General features: G+C 39.7%; 2 protein-coding genes across 2 annotated transcripts; one reads left to right on the top strand and one right to left on the bottom strand.

The window, feature by feature from the left end:
- Window positions 1–6,904: 6,904 nt before the first annotated feature.
- On the bottom strand, window positions 6,905–7,945 carry LOC149263560 (aspartic proteinase CDR1-like). The gene has a single exon (XM_089389034.1). The coding sequence runs from the start codon at window positions 7,943–7,945 to the stop codon at window positions 6,905–6,907; it is 1,041 nt and encodes a 346-aa protein (XP_089245160.1).
- An 11,064-nt stretch (window positions 7,946–19,009) lies between these two features.
- Window positions 19,010–19,555, top strand: LOC149263559 (uncharacterized). The gene has a single exon (XM_089389029.1). The coding sequence runs from the start codon at window positions 19,010–19,012 to the stop codon at window positions 19,553–19,555; it is 546 nt and encodes a 181-aa protein (XP_089245155.1).
- The last annotated feature ends 1,071 nt before the right edge of the window (window positions 19,556–20,626 follow it).

The following is a 20,626-nucleotide window of genomic DNA, read 5'->3' as shown; positions in this document are numbered from 1 at the left end:
CACTTTTATTTCTCTAATTCCTAGAAATAAGTCTCCTATTTATTTCAAATAATTCCGCCCCATATCCCTGTGTAACTCTCTCTATAAAATGATCTCTAAGATTATTGCTTGCAGACTTAAGATTTTTTTGTCAGCCCGTATCTCTCCAAAGCAATTTGGTTTTTTTGGAGGGCAGAAAAATCCAAGATGTTGTGGACATTTTGCAAGAATGCCTTCATTCTGTTAAGGTGAGGAACCTAAATGCTTTCTTACTGAAGATTGATCTAAACAATCTTTCGAATATGTTGACTAGGAATTTTTGAGATTGATTTTACACAAAATTGACCTCTCTTAGTCGAACATCAATTGGATCATGGCATGTGTGAACACTGCTAACTTTATTGTTATTATAAATGGGCTCCCAACAATTTTTTTTAAAGAATCCAGAGGTTTGCGTCAAGAATGCTCTATGTCTCTCATTCTCTTTCTCCTTTCCATGGAAGAACTTAGCAGAAGGATTACTGAATATTGTGATAGGGGAGTTGTAAAAGGTATTTCGATGACTCGACAAATCCACATATCACATCTGATTTTTGTCAATGATCTCCTCTTTGGTGGAGAGGCATCTACCCTGGAATGGTCCCACTTTCACCAACTCCTCTCGACTTTTGGTTCTATATTAGGTCTTATTTTAAATAAGAATAAATCTAAAATGATCTCTCCTCATCTGGATGAAGAGGTAACAACGCAGATATGTGACATTTTTGGCATTACATATCAGCCCTTGGGGTTGCATTATCTAGAAATTTGAAAGAAAATTAGCAAATTTGTCCTATAGATGGCTTAGCATGGGTGGTAGACTCATTATGATCAGATCATTTTTATAGTCTCTTTCGGTCTAATGGATGCATTTATATATGTTGCCAATGGAAATAATTCATAAGGTAGATGTTATCCTAGCCAGATTTCTATGGACCGGTTACAATTAACCTGGTAAATTTCACTTGGTTCGCTTGCCATGAATAACTAAAGACGTCGATGAAGGGGGATGGGGAATCTTCGAGACGCTTTATTTCAATAGGGCTATTATATGTAAGAGTTTATGGAGAGGACTAACTGATAGGGACATTTGGTCAAATCATCAGAGGCAAGTACTTGAAATCTGGATCAAAGATGGTACGAAAATTACACTATTATCCTCCTACATTTGACACTATAGCATGATGAGGAATGGGCACTGGTTATTTGAGGACCTTTGTTGGTAGGTAGGGAATGACTCTCGAATCGATATAGGTTGAAATGCAATTCGAGGATTGTAGGGCAATCATTCCCTATCGGCCCCTCTACTACTACATCTGAGTGATAGAGGTATATTTTTTCTTTCTCATATTTTTACTTTTTGATATCTTTCACCAAATTTACAGTCCTAAATTAGAGCAGATGAAATTGGAGTCATTGGTTGCATGGCCATAGAATCAGAGCAATACGTATTTCAGATAAATGCTACAGGGTTTTCTATTTATGACGAGTTGGACCGGATGTCCTGGGAGGGAAAATCACACAAGAATCAAATTTATATAAGATAACTATACAAGAGTATAACACACACTCTTCATACAGTGGAGTATCACATTTGGTTACCAAAAATATGGTCTTGGGACTCGCTTCCCTTGAAACTTAAGTGTTTTGGATGGTTGTTCTTGCACAATAAAATTCTCACTTGAGAGAATCTTACACATAAGGGCTTCAGTGGAACTAGCATTTGTCCTCTTTGCATGCATAATCTGAAAGATGTATATCACCTTTTCATGCGGTGCCCTATAGCCATTAACGTCTGGAATTTTGTCTTAATTATTTTAGGGATTGTGGCTATTTAGAATGTTAATACATTGGAGACATGCCTTAAATACTGGTTTGAGTCACATAAAGATTTATGTACTTTTCCATTTTACATATTCTTCCCGGTGTGCTCAGAGGCGGCTATTGAAGAACTGATGATTCATGTCCATTTTTATTATTATTAAAAAGTGGCATGTTCATTCGTTAACTCTCCGTTTCTTCTTACAAAACTGATGTCAATTGGGTAACATACTTTTGCCTTTCATGAGATTATCAATATTCCAGACACAGTCCAGGGTTCAATGAAATCGAAATCAGAGAAAGAACAACCTTGTTTACATGTATTGCATATAGTCTTGAAAAAAACTGTTTACATGTATTGCATATAGTCTTGAAAAAAACTGTTTACATGTATTGCATATGGTCTTGAAAAAAGTGTTTACATATATTGCTTATAATCTACCTGCAGAAAGGAAACAAACTATAGGAGAAGACTCAAATTTGTATGACAAGTTTTTTTGGATCAAACAGTAGCAGAAACAGAGTTTGATCATCCAAAAAATATTCAAGTGTATAATGTAAAGGAGAAAAGACATGATATCCATGTGCTTTGCTTACAAGGCATCACAAACTGTGGGTGCAAAAGACAGCGTGTTGTTGGCATTGTCATAGAGAATATGGTAGTTCTGCTGTTGATAATTGCCTAATACCGACATGTCTGAACTGGGTAACATTGCCAGGCACATAATGCCACCACTAGTATCAGCGTACATGTAGCTTTGTGGCGGCAAATCATAATCGGCTCCCTTGAAGTGGAAAGTTATAGTCGGAAAATTTGAAAGGGAAGAGGCGGCATGAGATTGCTGGCTGTAACAGAGGTCCAGTCCGACTCGCGACCCATCATGTAAGGTCTCCGGGCATGAACGCGGGCGAGTCGGCGTGCACGTACGGGCGCGCGGAGGAATGTGCGACGGGAACGCGACAATTATGCAACGTTAAAACAAAGGACACTTAATACGACTAAGTGTGAGCGTATACTTATATGCAATATTAAACCAAGTACGAAAGCCGACTTATGGATGATGGTCTGTGGGCATATGTTAATGGTTTGAAGGTCGGCCATGGGAGCTGACACCCCCATGAAAAGCCCACGTAATATCCATATATATGTGTTATGCGTTGAAGCATTTTGAAACAAACATTTGCTCATACACTCATACGCATAAGAGGAAAGGAAATCTGCGCAAGGAAGATAAGGAGATGCGCACATCTCATGCGCATTGTTATCTAAGGTGCAGTTTGGATTTCTAATGCCGATTTGGGTGGAGGCTAGTGTGCCGAGGTTCGTTTTGTGTACAGTTTCGTGCAGGATTTGGTAGGAAGGTTGGGTGGCTCGGGTGAGCACCTATTCTTGTGCAAAGGTGCACGATACATTGTAAAAGGCAGGTGGCCTGCCTGTTGTAAAATTCGGTTAAGTGTGAGACTTGGTTCGGCCAAGACACACTGTTGTATTGTAAACTGATATTCTTAAGATATTGTCGGGCAGACTTTCTGGGAGTTGCCCCTCCCTTTGTACTTGCTTATTGTTGATGTTCTCGGTTTATTGTTCATGGTTAATAATTGAGAATGGTCTTCACTAAAGTATAAAGGATAATGCTTTATTCAGTTGCAAAAACATAAGTTAAGTACGTTCATGTTGAAGTAGGCGTAGTCCACGGGTGTTAGTATTGTTAAAAAGAAAGTGCTCGGTGGTGCCGCACCTCGCTACAAGCGGTTGGAAGATCACCGCAGGTGTAGGGGCGTGACAGTTGGTATCAGAGCTCGGTCGGAGCTGGTGAGCAAAGGTTGCTCGTGACAAAGAACAGGTTTTGAAGCTGATGAGCTGGGTTGCTCATGACAGTGGACAACAAGGCATGGCGAGTTTGGGTGAAGGGAGAAAGAAGCTCTTGCTTACCTTGGACAGGTTGAAGAGGTTGAAGGAAGAGAGGCCCCGAATCCGTGAAGAACTTAAAGCCTTGAGAAAGAATGTCGAAGGACTTCTCCAACTTAGTTGGGCAATGAAGCAAGTTGCATTTGATGCCAACAAGGAAGAGGAAGCCGTGGCCACAACAAAAGGTGAACTTGAGGTTGATCGAGTCGAACCAAGGTTGTGCAGTACTACTAATGGGAAGCTCAAGAAACTTGATGAGGAAGTCCGACATGGTGATCTTAGTCTTCAAGAGCTCTTTGGTGAAAGAAACCGGTTGAGGAAGGAAAGTGACCAAGTGGAAGCCGAAATCAAGAGGAAACTTCTTAGTAAAGAGGTTGTTGTAATTGAACAAGAAGAGCTTGACTACATTGACAAGCTGGGAGCTCACTACCGAAATCATCCAGAGGACATTCGGAAGCTAAGTTCCATGAACTTGGTCAATGGACACTTGGTTGGTGCACTTAAGCAGAACAAGGTGGAAGGAAAGCTTGAAGCAAGGCAAGCTAGGCCGGGACCGAGTTCCCTAGAAGGACCAAGCAAGGAGGTGAAGTACCTTAAGAGGAATGTCAAGAAGGAGCATGAGCCTATTGACACTTCTGAGGCCGAATTCTTGAAGAAGGTTGCTGAGGTGAGACACAAGACAAAGCCAACAGAAGGAGGTGGTTCCTTGAAGCTGAGTTTTGTGCAAGTGACCGTGAAAGGAAGGAAGTTTGCAGCTTTGGTTGATACGGGAGCTACTCATAGCTTCTTGAGCAGGAAAGCAGCAAAGTCCTTTGGAAAGAAGACAAAGATGGAAAAAGAATGGAGTGCTTTCAAAGCTATCAACTCTACCATTAGAACAGTTGATGGTGTATTGAAGGACACACAGGTGAGAGTAGGACCATGGTTCGGGAAGTTGGACTTGAGAGTGGTGGACATGGATGATCATTCTATGGTGTTGGGACTGGACTTCATGGAGCTAGCACAAGCTATGCCAATGGTGGACCGGGACATTCTCTTGATCACAGCTGGAGGAGAAACCATGATGGTGCCTATGAATAGAAGGAGTTGCCTGGGTTATAGACCAAGGATGAATTCTATGATCTTGTATCCCAAAGATCCTAATGTGAAGCATGAGGATGTGGAGCAAAGAGGACTTGGGAGTATTGTGCAAACAAAGGAAAAGAAGTTGGTGGACTTCATAGCAAAGGCTGGGAAGAAGAGTGGAGGAAGTGAGAAGAAGGTCTCACGAACTTGGAGACACTTTATGGGAGCATCTTCTACTAAGGATCTTAACAATGGAGTTGCAAATGAAGGAAGCCCGAGTGCTACTTCAAAGGCAGTGGTTGATGAAGGTTATAAGGGTAGAGATCCTGTTGGGATAGTGGACTTTTGCAAGTATGCCATGGGCATATATGACTTTCAGCTGACAAAGGACAAGCTAGGTGAGCTTGGTTGTACATGTGAGGAGATTGAGGCTGTGCACAGATACTTGAGGACACAACATCAATCCGATACATGGGTGGATGAGAGTCAGGGAGGGAGCTTCCTGGCTTTCCTTTCTCGATGAACAACCTTGGAGGAAGGTTGGTGTGGAGGCCTTGGTAGGAAGGAACCACACCAACTTTACAAGGGGCCTTGGGAGAAGGCTCCTTTATGGTGATGATGATGCTTTGGTGATACACTTGAGCATGGGTTGAGCCGATACTCAACTACTTTCTACACATGGGAGCTGATTTGGTCAAGGATCATGGGCAGCACATGGGTAGGTGAGACAAGTGCGTACTTGTTTCTATGGAGACTCGAGGATGGCACATTGCAGATAATGAAGAGGCTTCATGGACCTGAATGGGGCACATCGAGAGTTGGGTTGAGGAGATGGTCTCTTCGCATGGAGGAGACACACATATGGACAACATGTTGTAGATGAGATGGATGGAGTTTCCATGGACTTGAGCATGGATTGTGGAGATACATACTTTGGTATGGTGAGCTTGGTGGCAGTGGCCACTAGGCCGAGACATGGTGGAGACAGTGGTTCTACATATGTTGCAGTGATGCTTGCCTTATGTGGAGGAGTCAACATCATGGATGATGGTATGTTGTCGAGGACGACAACGATTTCAGGTGGAGGAGAATGTAAGGTCTCCGGGCATGAACGCGGGCGAGTCGACGTGCACGTACGGGCACGCGGAGGAATGTGCGACGGGAACGCGAAAATTATGCAACGTTAAAACAAAGGACACTTAATACGACTAAGTGTGAGCGTATACTTATATGCAATATTAAACCAAGTACGAAAGCCGACTTATGGATGATGGTCTGTGGGCATATGTTAATGGTTTGAAGGTCGGCCATGGGAGCTGACACCCCCATGAAAAGCCCACGTAATATCCATATATATGTGTTATGCGTTGAAGCATTTTGAAACGAACATTCGCTCATACACTCATATGCATAAGAGGAAAGGAAATCTGTGCAAGGAAGATAAGGAGATGCGCACATCTCATGTGCATTGTTATCTAAGGTGCAGTTTGGATTTCTAATGCCGATTTGGGTGGAGGCTAGTGTGCCGAGGTTCGTTTTGTGTACAGTTTCGTGCAGGATTTGGTAGGAAGGTTGGGTGGCTCGGGTGAGCACCTCTTCTTGTGCAAAGGTGCACGATACATTGTAAAAGGCAGGTGGCCTGCCTGTTGTAAAATTCGGTTAAGTGTGAGACTTGGTTTGGCCAAGACACACTGTTGTATTGTAAACTGATATTCTTAAGATATTGTCGGGCAGACTTTCTGGGAGTTGCCCCTCCCTTTGTACTTGCTTATTGTTGATGCTCTCGGTTTATTGTTCATGGTTAATAATTGAGAATGGTCTTCACTAAAGTATAAAGGATAATGCTTTATTCAGTTGCAAAAACATAAGTTAAGTACGTTCATGTTGAAGTAGGCGTAGTCCACGGGTGTTAGTATTGTTAAAAAGAAAGCGCTCGGTGGTGCCGCACCTCGCTACAAGCGGTTGGAAGATCACCGCAGGTGTAGGGGCGTGACACATCGGCTCGTGAGAGGTTGATGGAAGAAATCAAGGCTTTCTTCAAAACATGATACGCATCTTCATACAAATATGTGAGAGTGGTTCTAGAGTCTATCATAAATCCGCCACTACCATCTTCTTGAATATCAAAAGTAGCAGCAGGGATATCCAATAATAGAAACTTGATTGCGCTCTGTTTTGAACAAAAGGAGTTGAACTGACAGCGGCAGCTGTGGCATTCAAGGTAGCATTGTCACCTATAAACAAAGGGCTGACTTTGGAAGGAGAATCGGTAAAAGGCATGAGACAGTAAGAAAACTTATTAGCACCTAATGAATTACCAAGCTGTGAAATTAAAGATAGTGAACCTCGTCCCAACCCGATTACTCCACCTCCTAGTCCCGAGTCCCCGTCATTGTCTTGGCCGCACCCAAATACAATCTGCTGAACAATTGACTGAGAACCAGGAAAGGTAAATGTCTCGTATGAAAGGATCCCTGCGCTGGAGGAGCGATCAGCATACTCATACAAGTAATGGCACTGTTCATGAGCACAAAAAAAGTCCACGTTTGGCTGGCACTCAGAGCTTTCGCATGTGATGGCCTTGTAAGTGGAGGAGGCGGAAGGATCATAGATTGGGTAGGATTGATTATAGCAAGAATTGCAGGGCAAGCACTGTGTCCATATCAAGTCACTTCCTGTGTCTACAATTCCAACATATGGTAAAGATGGCTCACCAATTCCTACCGTCATAAAAAATTCTCCACGTCCTCTACTTATTGGAGCTTCCATTTGTTTAGTTTTATGAGCAAATTGACCAGCGCTTTTTGGAACTATGGATCTATGCAGCGTTCCAATCCTTTCTTGACTGTGTCCCACTGCTTGCTTAAGCCGTTCAGTGGATGTAATATTTCCTGGAAAGAAAGGAGAAAGCTGTGAATCTCTATGCACAAGATCTATTCTCAACCCAACATGCTCAGCACGTTTATGCAGCTCAGACCGCCTTGAAATCTTGGGTTTATGCGGCTCAGACCGCCTTGAAACCTTGGAATATGTAAGCGGCCTGCATTGCATCAAATTAGGTAACATGAAAAACAATAACAAACAAATAAAGAATTTGCAGGGAGCACTGGAAGGAGATGATTGTGGAGCCATGCTTCGTCTACGTCTACAGCTACAACAACAGAGTGAACGTAAAACACGTTGAGACGTAGCCAAATAATGTATGAATGGTGTAGTCTGCCAGAGGGGATGCGCTGCACTTTCTCTATCTATTCTGTTAGGGATACAAGGTCCCCAAGTCCCTTTAAGTAAGGTGCTTTGCACTCTATTTTTGGTGATGGAAGTGCATTTACTTTCCTCTCTATTTTTGGACACCCAAGGCCCTTTCGACTTTCGAGTAATAAATATTTCTATAATTACAACTGATTTTGCCATCTATATATTGAAATTTTTAATATTATTTTAAATTTAATAGGGATAAAAATGCTTTCAAATATTAAATTAAAATGTATTAATTATACAATATTTTTAATATAATAATCTCACAATTTGTTATTTTAATTCAATTCAATTTTATATAATAATCTCAATTTAAATGTGTATTTATTTTTTAATAATCAAAAGTATTTCAAACAAATATGTTCTAAATATGTATTTATCTCTTAATTATCAAAAGTATTTAATACAAATATGTATTTCAGTTTAAAAAATATGGGTCCCATATAATTATTTAAACAAAAATCATATGACATCAGTATAAAGTAAATCCCTAACATTGAGAAGTATGAACATTTTCAAATTTATACTTTAAATTGGAGATGTCTACTTAGCATCCCTATTTGGTAAAAGAAATACATTATTAAGCTGTAAGGCCCGTGAGATAAATTTCCCTGTGGTCTCCGTTGTCCTCACTATAAGCCATGAAAGCGAGCAAGTTTTGGATGATTAAAATGTTTCCCTCCATTAATCACCACGATCAACGTCACCTCTGTAATTCGGAACCCTTCCAGGAAGTTCGCAACCATGGATATCATGGTTATCCTCCTCTTTTCCTTTTAATTTTTGTTACCTAAGTTCGCTCTTGTAATTGTAATTCTGTGTAGGGGTGGATTGACGCCCTGTTGTGAAGAGCCACTGTGGTCACGCTATGCTCACTTGAGAAATTTCTTTCTCCAACACGATTTACTTGAAAATGTATGTCTTTTCTTTAATTTATTTCCGGTCATAGAGAGAGTCATCACTAATCTTATTGCTCTCGTCTTCTCGCCGTCGTGGTCATAGGTACCCCAACCGATGGATATTCAGACTTGTACCCAACCTTAGGTCTAATTTGTACCTCAAATAGACTCATCTTCAAAGATTCATGATACCTATTGTTATATGAGAACTCAACCAGTGGAAGATACTCTTCTTACTTCCATTGTTGATGCATGACATACATCCTCAACATGTCCTCAAGAATTCTGTTAACCATCTTTGTCTATCCATCTTTTTATGAATGATAAGTTGTACTAAAGGCCAAATCTATCCCCAAACCTACAAACAACTCCTTCCAAAACATGGAAGTGAACTTGGCATCTCTGTCTGACACAATCTCCTTAGGAATACCATGTAACCTCACTATCTCCTTGATGAGAATCTGAGCTATGCCACTATCTAAATTCATAGACTTAACTGTGATGAAATGAGCTACCTTGGTAAACCTATCAACCATAACCATAATAGAATCATTCTGCTTTGATTTGCTCAACAAACCTGTAATGAATTCGATGGAAATGACCTCCCCTTTCCACTCTAGAATCAGAATCAACTACAATAACCCACCTAGATGCTTACACTCTAATTTTACATGTTGACAATCCAAAAATTTCACAACATATGCAGCCACCTCTTTCTTCAATTTCGGCCAGTGATAAAACTTTTTAACTGTTGTCAATGTCTTTTTATATCTTGGGTGACCTGAATATGGCTTGACATGAAATTCCCTCAAGATACGCTTCTTGAGCTTGTTTTTGTCTGGAACATAGATCTTGTCCCTAATCTAACCAAGCCATCAGTCGTGAGATGATAATCCACATCTTGATCACCTATACCATGCTGATGTAACCTGTGCTTAAGCTACTGGTACCTGTCATCCTCCTATATTTCATGCAAGATCTTCTCCCCCAAGTCTATCCCATAAGAACTCACTACTGCAATTTGATTCACCTACATTCTTCTGCTAAGAGCATCTACAACCTTGTTCTCTTTACCCTTGATGTACTTGATCTCAAATTCAAACTCACTGAGCGTAGCCACTGACCTAGATTGCTTGAAATTCAGATTAGGTTGGTCAAACAAGTACCTAAAACCACTGTGATCGCTCATCAAAATGAACCTCCTACCAAGAAGATAATATCTCCACATCTTCAATGCATGAATGATCATTGTCAACTCAAGATCATGAGTCACATAACTCTACTCGTGCTCTTCCAGTTTCCTTGACTCTAGCATACTACCTATCCTTCTTGCATCAAGACTCCACCAAGTCCTCTCTCGCAAGCATTTGTACATACCACAAACTCTTTGTCTGTATCTGCAATCTTCAAGACGAGAACATTCATAAACAAATACTTCAACTACTCAAAACTAGTTGCACATTCCTCTGTCCACTAAAATTTCTTTCCTTTTCTCTGCAAGTATGTAATAGGATAGGAAATCCACGAGAAGTTCTTTATTAACCTCCTAAAATAATCTACTAATCCCATAAATTATCTAACCTTATGCACACTCCTAGGAGTTTCCCACTCCATGATAGCTCTGATATTTTTAGGTCCACTACTATACCTTCCCCAAGTAGTGAACTTCTTTTCTAAAAGAAATTGCACTTTCTAACTGGATCATTGCAAGTAGGGATCCAGTTAAGGTCTTGAACAAGTATTTTCTTTAGTACTTTCATTTCCCTGTTACTTCACTAATTTGAAGAGGGGGATCAATTCTAGGTAGTTTTCTAGGCTCTGAGCCTAAAAAAGTGGCTTAAATCCTAGGGTCGCTCGCACAACACTGGAAATTTTGGTTCACATTCGCTGGCAGGTAGGCTTGTGAAAGCGAATTTAGGTTGTTGGTCGCTCCCTTGCCCATAGCATGAGAGAGACTATGGCCCAAGAGACCTAAAACAACAGTGGGACCCACGCATAGGCTGTTTGAGTGGTTGTCTTGTCCTTTGAGGGTTTTGTTTATGATGTTGGATGTCTGTATGGTGTGTTTCTGTCGGTTCCACTTCCTTAATGTGACTTAGGAGGTTGAATCATATCATAGTGGCTTCTCATTACATGTTTACCTCGGTTGGCCAGTTGCTTGGGTAAATGTGGCAGGAGGGTGTTACAGAGTGGTATCAGAGCATGGTTGCACTTTCCTTGGGTTGTGTGTTGATCATGCTTTCATGATTGGTTGCATATGTGTTCCTTATGCATGTAGTCCATGTGTTTGTTGCATTTGCATGGTGTTGATCATGGTTGTAGTGATGTTTCCATGTGAAGGTTGAAGGTGTTGTCGAGGAGTATGTCTTCATGTGTGTATGGTCGATTATGCATTATTATGCATGTCAGTGATCACATATTATCAAGTGCACGTGAGGTGGTTGTTGTTGTCATGCATGAGGTCATGGTGTGTAAAGTTGGTATGGTCATGCATTGATGGCTGGACTATAGCTTGAATTGTGTGTATATGGTTTTGTAGTCATGCGTTATATGTATATATGCAGTTTTTATGCATGTATGGTCTTGGTTATAGTTATGCATGAATAGTAGGTCAAATATGCATTGTGAAGTCATTGTATGCAAATTAGGTCATAATGATGCTATTGGTTTTTATGATGCTAATGCATTGGTTGAGATAGAGCAGGAGATGCAGACTATCAAAGTGAGGTTGCAGTATTAGAATTTGGGATAAGAGCATATCGTCATATAGGTATGGTATATTTGGCATGCATGTAAGTTAAGGATATTTATATGCACTAGTTTTATATACATTAGGTTTATGTACATGTATTTTGATGATACGATTACATTCATGATAGATGTTAGTTGATTAGTGTATTTATATGCACATGTGTTGGATAGTCAAGAATGATAGTAACTAGTAGTTGCATGCATTACTATTTTTTGTTTTATGTTAGATAACTTTATGATCATGTTATATGTTGTTGATGAATATGTTATAGGTTAACTTGTTGTTATATGATAGTTAGCTTGATGATTAGGTCATATGTTGTTGATGAGCATGTTATATGTTAACTGATTGTTGTTATATGTTAGTTAATTTGGTAATTAGGGTTATTTCATTGAGATCTTGATGATGTAATTTGTATTGGTCATATGCGTGATGGTTATGTTCATTGTAGTGAATATCTTAATGTTATATGTATTGTGTTAACTTGGTTTGACCTATGCATATGGTTATGTTTGTGATATTCAGGTATGAGCTGACATATTTTGTGATATGGTGTCTTACTAATCTATATTGATCGTACATATGTGATTGTTATGCATGAACAAAAAATGCTTATGAGCTTATGATGTGAACATGTTAGCTAGTTACTGCTATGGATGTCATGATTTAGGTTTGATGTGATATGTTGTGAAGTCGTATCGTGCTAACCCAGATTGATTGTGTAGACAAGATAGCCTCCCTTAAAATAAATTAAGGTATGAGTTTGCTTATGTCGTATATTTGGTGCTTGATTGTTTGATTATGTCATCTATTTGGTGTTCAAATGTTTGGTGTCTATTACGTCATCTGGTTGATTCATTTAACATGGTATGTTTGCAAGTTGGCTGAATGTTTGATGAATTGCATAATATGAGTTCCAATGATCTTGTTTTAAGATGATTTCACTAATAAATATGTGTTGAGACAGTTGGTAGGTACTTGAGTGTAGTAGGTGATAGTTGTAGCATTATGTCTAATGACTATGAGTTGACTATGGATTATGACATGTTTGTTAGTCTTGGTAAAGGCTGAATTCAATTAATAGATATGATTGTCTTGATATTTGGAACATGTGGTTGACATGAGTGAGAAGTTGTAGGAATCATACTGGGATTAGCCTGACAAGGTAATAGTTGATATGTTTATATCACTAATAGTTGGGTGATGTGACAGTGCATAGTAAGCCTCGAATTGCAACAAAGTAAAAAGGTAAAGGGAGGAGTTGGACAATAATTCCTTTGACTATGTTTGGAAACCCTAATTCCAAACGAATGAGTGCTTTACCTATAGGAAGTCTTCTTAACCTTAATATTGTCTGACATTATGTGGATGCATGCTATATTCATGAACATGTACTTGAAAAGTATATTAGCTAGTCTTTAGTTACAGGTGGATCTATCAAAGGATTGGAGTCCCTTGATAGATGGCTTGGATGTGTTCATGTTATGTTTATGTATGCACTAATAGTTATGTTTTTATGGCAGTATGATGAAGGGAGTTTCATTGCAAGAGAAGTTTCCATGAAATATTGAAGAAGAGTCAAGTTGATCTTTCCTTGGGAACCATGGGGATTGAGTCATGGTGTTTTTTGCTAGTCTTGTGCTTTTGGTGTTTTATGATTTGTTGAGTTTGATTTGCAGTTTTGTTTATGTCTGTTGCAAGGCATTGCCACTTTGGTTGTGGTTTCATATTGTCGTCATTGGTTTTCATGATACTCTTCTTGTTTTTTCTTGACTTTCCTTTTATGTTTTGAGTCTTGGGAATTGGTTGGGAAAGAGGAAATTTGATGGAGCTCGGGACCGCTGTTTGGTACCCTAAAGGTAGTGTAAGATTCAGATGAAGCTTGGTGCATGAGTAAGTGCAGTGGAAGGTAAGAATATGATATTTGGTTAGACTGGATGGTTCCATTGTGGTAAATGGACAATGGTAGTGCAAACATGAAAATGGTAAATCGTAAGGTGAATGGATTTGAGGCGTCATATGACTTGGCTATGTTCAAAACTATTGTTCTTAATATTGCAGATGTGTTACATGAATAAAGGAAGTTCTCTTAACCTTGACCTTATAAGATATGGAAATTTTGTTGTGATCATGATTATGTTGATGTTTATATATGTATGCATGTAGGCGTGTATGTATGACATGTCTGACAGGGTGATCATGAATCATGATTAATTTATGCTAATGTTTATATGTACATATGTATGTATGTATGATGTTGACTGATGAGATCATTATTATTTTATGATATATGTATGTGTACATGTATCTATGTCACTGTCTGATAGGGTCACTAGGAATCATTCTTCTAGAGGAATGATTGTTACGTAGGAAAATGACATGAAGAGGTTCCTGGTCTATGAGGAATCAAGTGGGAAGAGTAGTCATGACAAACATATGAGGTCAGTATCATATGGATATGAATTTATATTGTATGCTTGTATTATGCCAATGATACTTCAACAAAATGAAATCAGTATAGTCTATGGCATGTTGGGACAAGCATGGATAAGAGATTAGAAGAAAGGTTTCTTGGTAAAGAGTGAGTGTGGTTTTTGATGTGTGGTAAGACTGTTATGCATATGTCGTATATGTTGTATGTGTTGCACCTGTGATGTTGTGTGCATGCGATGTGGTGTATATTTAGTGTGTATACATGTTGATTATGTAATGCTATGTACATGGTGTAGTACAAACAGTGTTGTATGAATGTTGCACATTCAGTGCTAGGTATATATGGTGCTATGTACATGTTGGATATATGGTGTTGTGTACATATTATATTGTGTGCATGATGGATATGCATTGTTGTGTGCATATGGTGCTTTGGGCATGTTGGATATGTGGTGTTGTGTATAGATGATGTTATGTACATGTTGGATATGCAGTGCTATGTACATATGGTGTTGTGTACCTATTGTACATGTGGTGTTATGTACATATGGTGTGGTGTGCATGATTGTACTAGTGGTATTGTGTGCATGTAGTGTTGTGTACATGTTGTATAAGTGGCATTGTGTGTAGGTAGTGTTGTGTACATGTCGTGCATGTGGCATTGTGTGCATGTAGTGTCGTGTACATGTGCACATGTGGTAATGTGTACATGTGGTATTGTGTACACATTGTACGAGTAGTGTAGTGTACATGTGGAGTTGTGTACACGTTGTGCAGGTGGTGCCATGTACATGTGATTCTATGCACACATGATGTAGGTGGTGCTTTGTACAGGTGGTACTGTGTACATGTTGTACATATGGTACTAGTATACATGTGGTATTACGTGCATGTCATACATGAGGCGTTGCGGGCATGTGGTACTATGTATGTGCATTGTGTAGTCATGGTATCGTGACATGTGTATTCCTTGTGCTTTACTTTTTGTAATAAATGTATTTTGTTGTGTTATATGCTAGGTGTAAGTACATGTATTATGCGACATTGTACATTGGGTATAGATGTATGAGTTGTGTTGTATATCAAATGTATGTGTATGCATTTGTGTTGTATATCAGGTGTAGGTGCATGTATCGCATGGTTTTGTATGGTGTTTGTGGTTGTATGTGTGTGATGCACACTACGGGTATGTGCACGTGGTTGTGGAGAAGGCATTGGGTGTTATCAGGTCTGGCAACTAATCCAGAGTGCATATGGAATAAGGACAAAGGCAGAAGTTAAGGATTTATTAAAGGATCAGTATCTCATTTCAGTTTTATTATGCATGTGATTTATGATTTTGGTATATGCTGATTACATGTGATCTATGATTCTGGTTTATGATGGTTACACGTGATTTATGATTTTTATCTATGGTGGTTATGTTTTGAGCTAACCTGATGTGATATGTTTATACATGAGGATTTGGTCAAATATGCTGGTTTGACTTGTCGTGACAGGAAGTGAACAAAATTGCAAATGTATCTTATTGACGGGCCACCACTGAGGTATGATTTGAAGTTATTTCAATTTATTTTGAATCTAATGGAAATTATGTGCTTGGAATAGGAATGCATGAACATGCTTGGTTGAGTGGCCGAAATCAACTACAAGAATTAGCAGTAGCAACAAAGAAATTGAAACAGGCAGCAGTATGTTGGTAAAGCCTTCAGGAGCAGGTCCATTGTGGGACACTGGTGCTCAATAGTGTCCATTGATTTCCATGAGCATGCTATGACCGGTATGATGGTTTTGAGGCAGGGATATTCCTTGGTTTTTGTATCTTTTGATGCGAGGAAGCCTTCTAAAGGGATGGATTGCTTGGGATGGGGGTGCTAGTTGAACTTGGAAGGTGAGAGACTACACAGAAGGGTTGACCAGATTTCTCGAGGGACTGTGTAGTAGAGAAGGGAAGACCATGTATGGATTTGTTTTGGTCATGAGAACTTCCAGATGGAATCAAATGCGCATTGGGAGTGCGCCCTGCAAAAATGAGCCAGTAACTATTTACTAAGAGGAAAATTGGTGCAGGATTATAGTGTTGGACATTAGATGCATATTTGACTTGCAGTGGATTCTGGACTTCTTGGGAAGGAGGTGAATCCTAGTATTACTTTTAGGGTGGAGGTGTGAGCCTCTAGATTCCCCTGTTGATTGATACGGGCCCCGTATCCTTTTATTTGTTGGTTGAGAAAATGTATATGTGTTTATATTATTGTAAATAATTTATCGAGTTAGTTTATAAAGCTCCATAGATAGTATGGTTATTTCCTGGTTGAAGCAAATGTGTATGTGTATATGTGGTTATTGTAAATACCATAATGAGCTATGTTATAAAGCTCTAGTAAACAATATGATTGTCATGTTTCAGTAGTGGTCATTGTAAATACTGCAACGAGCTGTGTTATAAAGCTCCATAGACAATATGGTTATTTGTTGGTTGAGAAAATGTGTGTGTATATGTGGTCATTGCAAATATCGTAATGAGTTGTGTTATAAAGCTCCACTATGTGGTATGTTGTCATGATGTTTTTCTTTTGAGCAGGTCTTTCATTCTAAATACTGCAACGAGTTGTGTTATAAATCTCCATGGGAAGTATGTTTTTTTTACAACAATATTGTTGGTATAGGTGCCATTGAACACCAAGGATGGTGTTCCCCAAGGGGGAGGGTTCTGTAACAACCCTGGTGAAAATCCCGTGTATAAATATATAAATACCATGGATGATGGGACATGTATTCCAAGTTGAATGGTGGGGTAAACATCCTAGTGGGTGTTTATTCAATTTATTATGGCTAAGGAAATTAGCAAAGGAAAAAGGAATTAATTGGCATTTTATTTAAGAAAATAATTGAAATTAGGAGAAAGGAAGGTGAAAGGTCATAGGTTTCATGTGAGGAGGAAAATGAAGGGAAATAATGGAAAATGAAAAAATAGAGGCCTCATTGATCAAGCACTCAAATGAGTTCAGAAGAGGAGCTCTGGCTAGGGTTCCGATGGATGAGGGTTTTAGAGGAGGACAAAATCTGAACAGACTGTCCTGTAGGAAACTGTGATGCAAAGAAGAAACGCAGGGAGCGCGGTCCAAACTGCGAAAGTCCAAATCAGGGATTTCCAGACCATAGCAAAGAGGGAACGAAGGGAGAAGTAAGCGCTGAGGGGCCAAATGGAAAAAACGAGGGGAGGGGAGAGATCCCCTCCTATAAGTGCATGGCAATGGGAGAGGCAAGCAAGGAGCGAATGCAGAATGGAATGAAGCCAAATAACGGAGAGAACCCAGCAAGCGGAGCAAACTGGCAGACGGGTCTGAGGGGTAAACGTCTCCCCAGGGCATCGAAGAAACCCAGGTTCGTAATACCAAGTAACAAACTTGAAGAGTATAGGAGTTATATGAAAGACTATGCATTAATATGTAAATTTGTAGGGTTCTCGCCGTCAGAGAAGGACTTATCTAAATGGATACAATAGAGATGGAAACCTAAGGGGCATGTGGAACTAAAACTAGGAGCGAAAGGTTTTTTTTACCGTAATATTCTCTAACATAGAAGACAAGGAAAGGATTTTCGAGGGAGGACCCTATTTCATGAATAATGCAGGTCTATTTATCCAGCAATGGGAAGACTGCTACAACCCAGACAAAGAGAAAATGTTAGCAACCCCGGTCTGGATAAGACTCTTCGGGCTTCCAATGGAGTTTGGGACCCGGAGATTTTAGAAGGAATAGGGAATACAATAGGGTCATTTGTGAAAGTCGCAGAATCTACAAAAAGAGGAAGATACACATCATATGCCAGAATATGCGCGTATATGAATATAACTGAACCCCTCCCAGACTTCATTGAGTTGGAATATCATGATGAGATATGGCAACAACCAGTGGACTACGAGCACATACCGTTGCGGTGCAGACGATGTCATGAATACGGTCATCTTTTTAGACAATGCCCATTAAACAGAACAGAGGATGCAAAGGATAAGAGAGAAGAAGAGAGAATAACAACAGAGGAACCTGGACGGGGGGAAGAGGGTTTTAAAGAAGTTCAGCATAAAAAGAAATCAGGGTTTAATAAACCCCAACAACAAATGCCAAAGGAAAATAGTTCCCTGGAAACGCAAAACAAATTCAAAGCCCTCCAGGAAGAAGAGACCGAGATGGGGGAAAAAGAAGACAGTGAGGAAGAGACAATGGAAAACACAAAAGAATCACGAAAACAAGTATCAGGACAAAAAGAAATAGAACACGGGGAGGCAGAGGAAAAAGGAGAACAGGCAAATGAACAAATAAAAATGGAGATAGATCCATAAAAATATAACGGAGGAGAAGAGGAGCGCATAATGAGGAAACTGTTGCAGGAATGGAGGCTGTTAGATGAAAGATTCATTCCGGAGGAGCAAAAGCAAATATATAAAGAAGCCTTCCAAAAATATAAGAAAAAAGTAGGGGAAACAGCAGCAAATAAATTGGAACAGACAGAAATACAAGGAAATCAGAACATGGGAATGAGCAGCTCTACAAAAGGAGGAAGAAAGAGGGGCAGGCGCTTGATGAGCGAGAAAATTCAGGAGGTAGGAGAGATGCTAGTGAACTCTGGAAGAGTCATACCTCTATCAGAGGTATTCCAACTACCACCAAAATTATTAAAATGATTATTACAAGTTGGAACATCAGAGGCCTTAACAGTAGAGGTAAACAAAGATACCTGAAAGATAGATTAAAAAGAGATAAACCAAGTATAATGATAGTCCAAGAAACAAAGATTAGTACAGAAAAAATGAAAGAAATAATGAGCAGGGGAAATACTGGGTATGAGATAATGGGGCAGGATGCGACAGGCAGTGCAGGAGGATTGGCAATCATATGGAACCCAGAGGAAATACAATTCGAAAATTGGATAAGCCTCCCACGAATTCTCTCAGGAAATTTTAAGGTAATAGGATCATCGGAGTGGGTAGTCTTATTAGGAGTGTATGGACCACATTCCCCAACAGAACGAAAAGGATTCCTTCAAAATCTAAAAGCAATGAGAAGACTTATTCCAGAGAAGCCATGGATTATATGTGGTGATTTTAATATGATTACGACCTTAGAAGAAAAGAGTGGAGGATTGAAAAGGATAGATTCAGATATGGAAGTGTTCAGAGATATGATATCAGAACAAAGAATGGTGGACATTCAAACAATAAATGGTACCCATACATGGAATAATCGTAGAGGAGGGACAAATCAAATAGCCTCAAGATTGGATAGATTCCTTATCTCTGAACAAATCATGATGAAAGATGTGTTCATAAAAGCCATGATCCTACCAGTAGTAGGCTCAGACCACTGGCCAATAAAGTTGGAGATCGACCTCAAGTAGAGCCCCAAAAGAAGACCGTTTAGGTTTGAAGCCTTTTGGCTTAGAGACCAGAATTTTCTACCTAAAATAGAAGAATGGTGGACTAAGAGCAGGCAAAGTGGAAGAAGTAAGATAGAAACATTCCAACTTAAATTGAAAGAACTTAGAGGGAATATAAAAAAATGGAATAAAGAGGAATTCAGGGACATCTTCAAAGAGCAACAATGCTTAGAATAGAAAATGAGTGAGTTACAACAGGAGGATATACTGGAGGGCAGAACTGAAGAGAGAAGCAGAGAAGAAGGCATAGTAATAGGCCAATTAGAAGAGCGAAGAAAACAGGAAGAAATTTTATGGAAACAAAAGTCCAGAGTTCAGTGGCTCAGAGAAGGAGAGAGAAACACAAAGTTCTTTCACAAGGCCATGATCCAGCACAGACAGAGGAATAGGATCTTCCCAATTAAAAGCACGGAAGGCCAATGCATAACTCAGCACGAGGAAGTGGAACAGGAGTTGGTAAGTCACTTCAAAGGTATACTCACCGTACCCCAAAGAAACAGAATAGAGGCCATAGGCAGGAATAGTAAGGAAATTCCCAAGCTTGTAACCAGAGACAAAAATTTAGCCTTGATGAGGGCAACAACCCTAGAGGAAGTGGAGGAAACAGTGAAGGGCTTGAAAAGAAATAAAGCCCCAGGTCCGGATGGATATACAGCGAAATTTTACCAAGCTTGTTGGCAATTCATAGGAGAAGAAATCTTAGAGGTGGTGGAGGAAGCGCGCCGACATCAAAGGGTATGGCCTAGACTAAACTCTACTTTATTAACCCTCATTCCTAAAATGACTCATTCAGAATCAGCAGAGGGCTTCTGGCCGATTTCCCTTTGTAACGTTATCTACAAGATTATAGCCACCTTAATGGTCAAAAGACTTAAACCAATCTTGCCTAGCATAATATCCCCAGAACAGACAGGGTTCGTGGAAGGGAGGCAAATCTTAGATGGGCTGGTAGTATCTCAAGAAGTTATACATACCTTAAAACAAAAAAAGGAACCAGGCATGATGATCAAACTGGATTTGTCAAAAGCATAC

The sequence above is a fragment of the Pinus tabuliformis genome, chromosome 6 (genome assembly GCF_031772625.1).
Source record: "Pinus tabuliformis cultivar Carrire ecotype Pingquan chromosome 6, CPIR1, whole genome shotgun sequence".
Classification (NCBI taxonomy): Eukaryota; Viridiplantae; Streptophyta; class Pinopsida; order Pinales; family Pinaceae; genus Pinus; species Pinus tabuliformis.
This window is presented reverse-complemented; position numbering and strand designations above follow the sequence as displayed.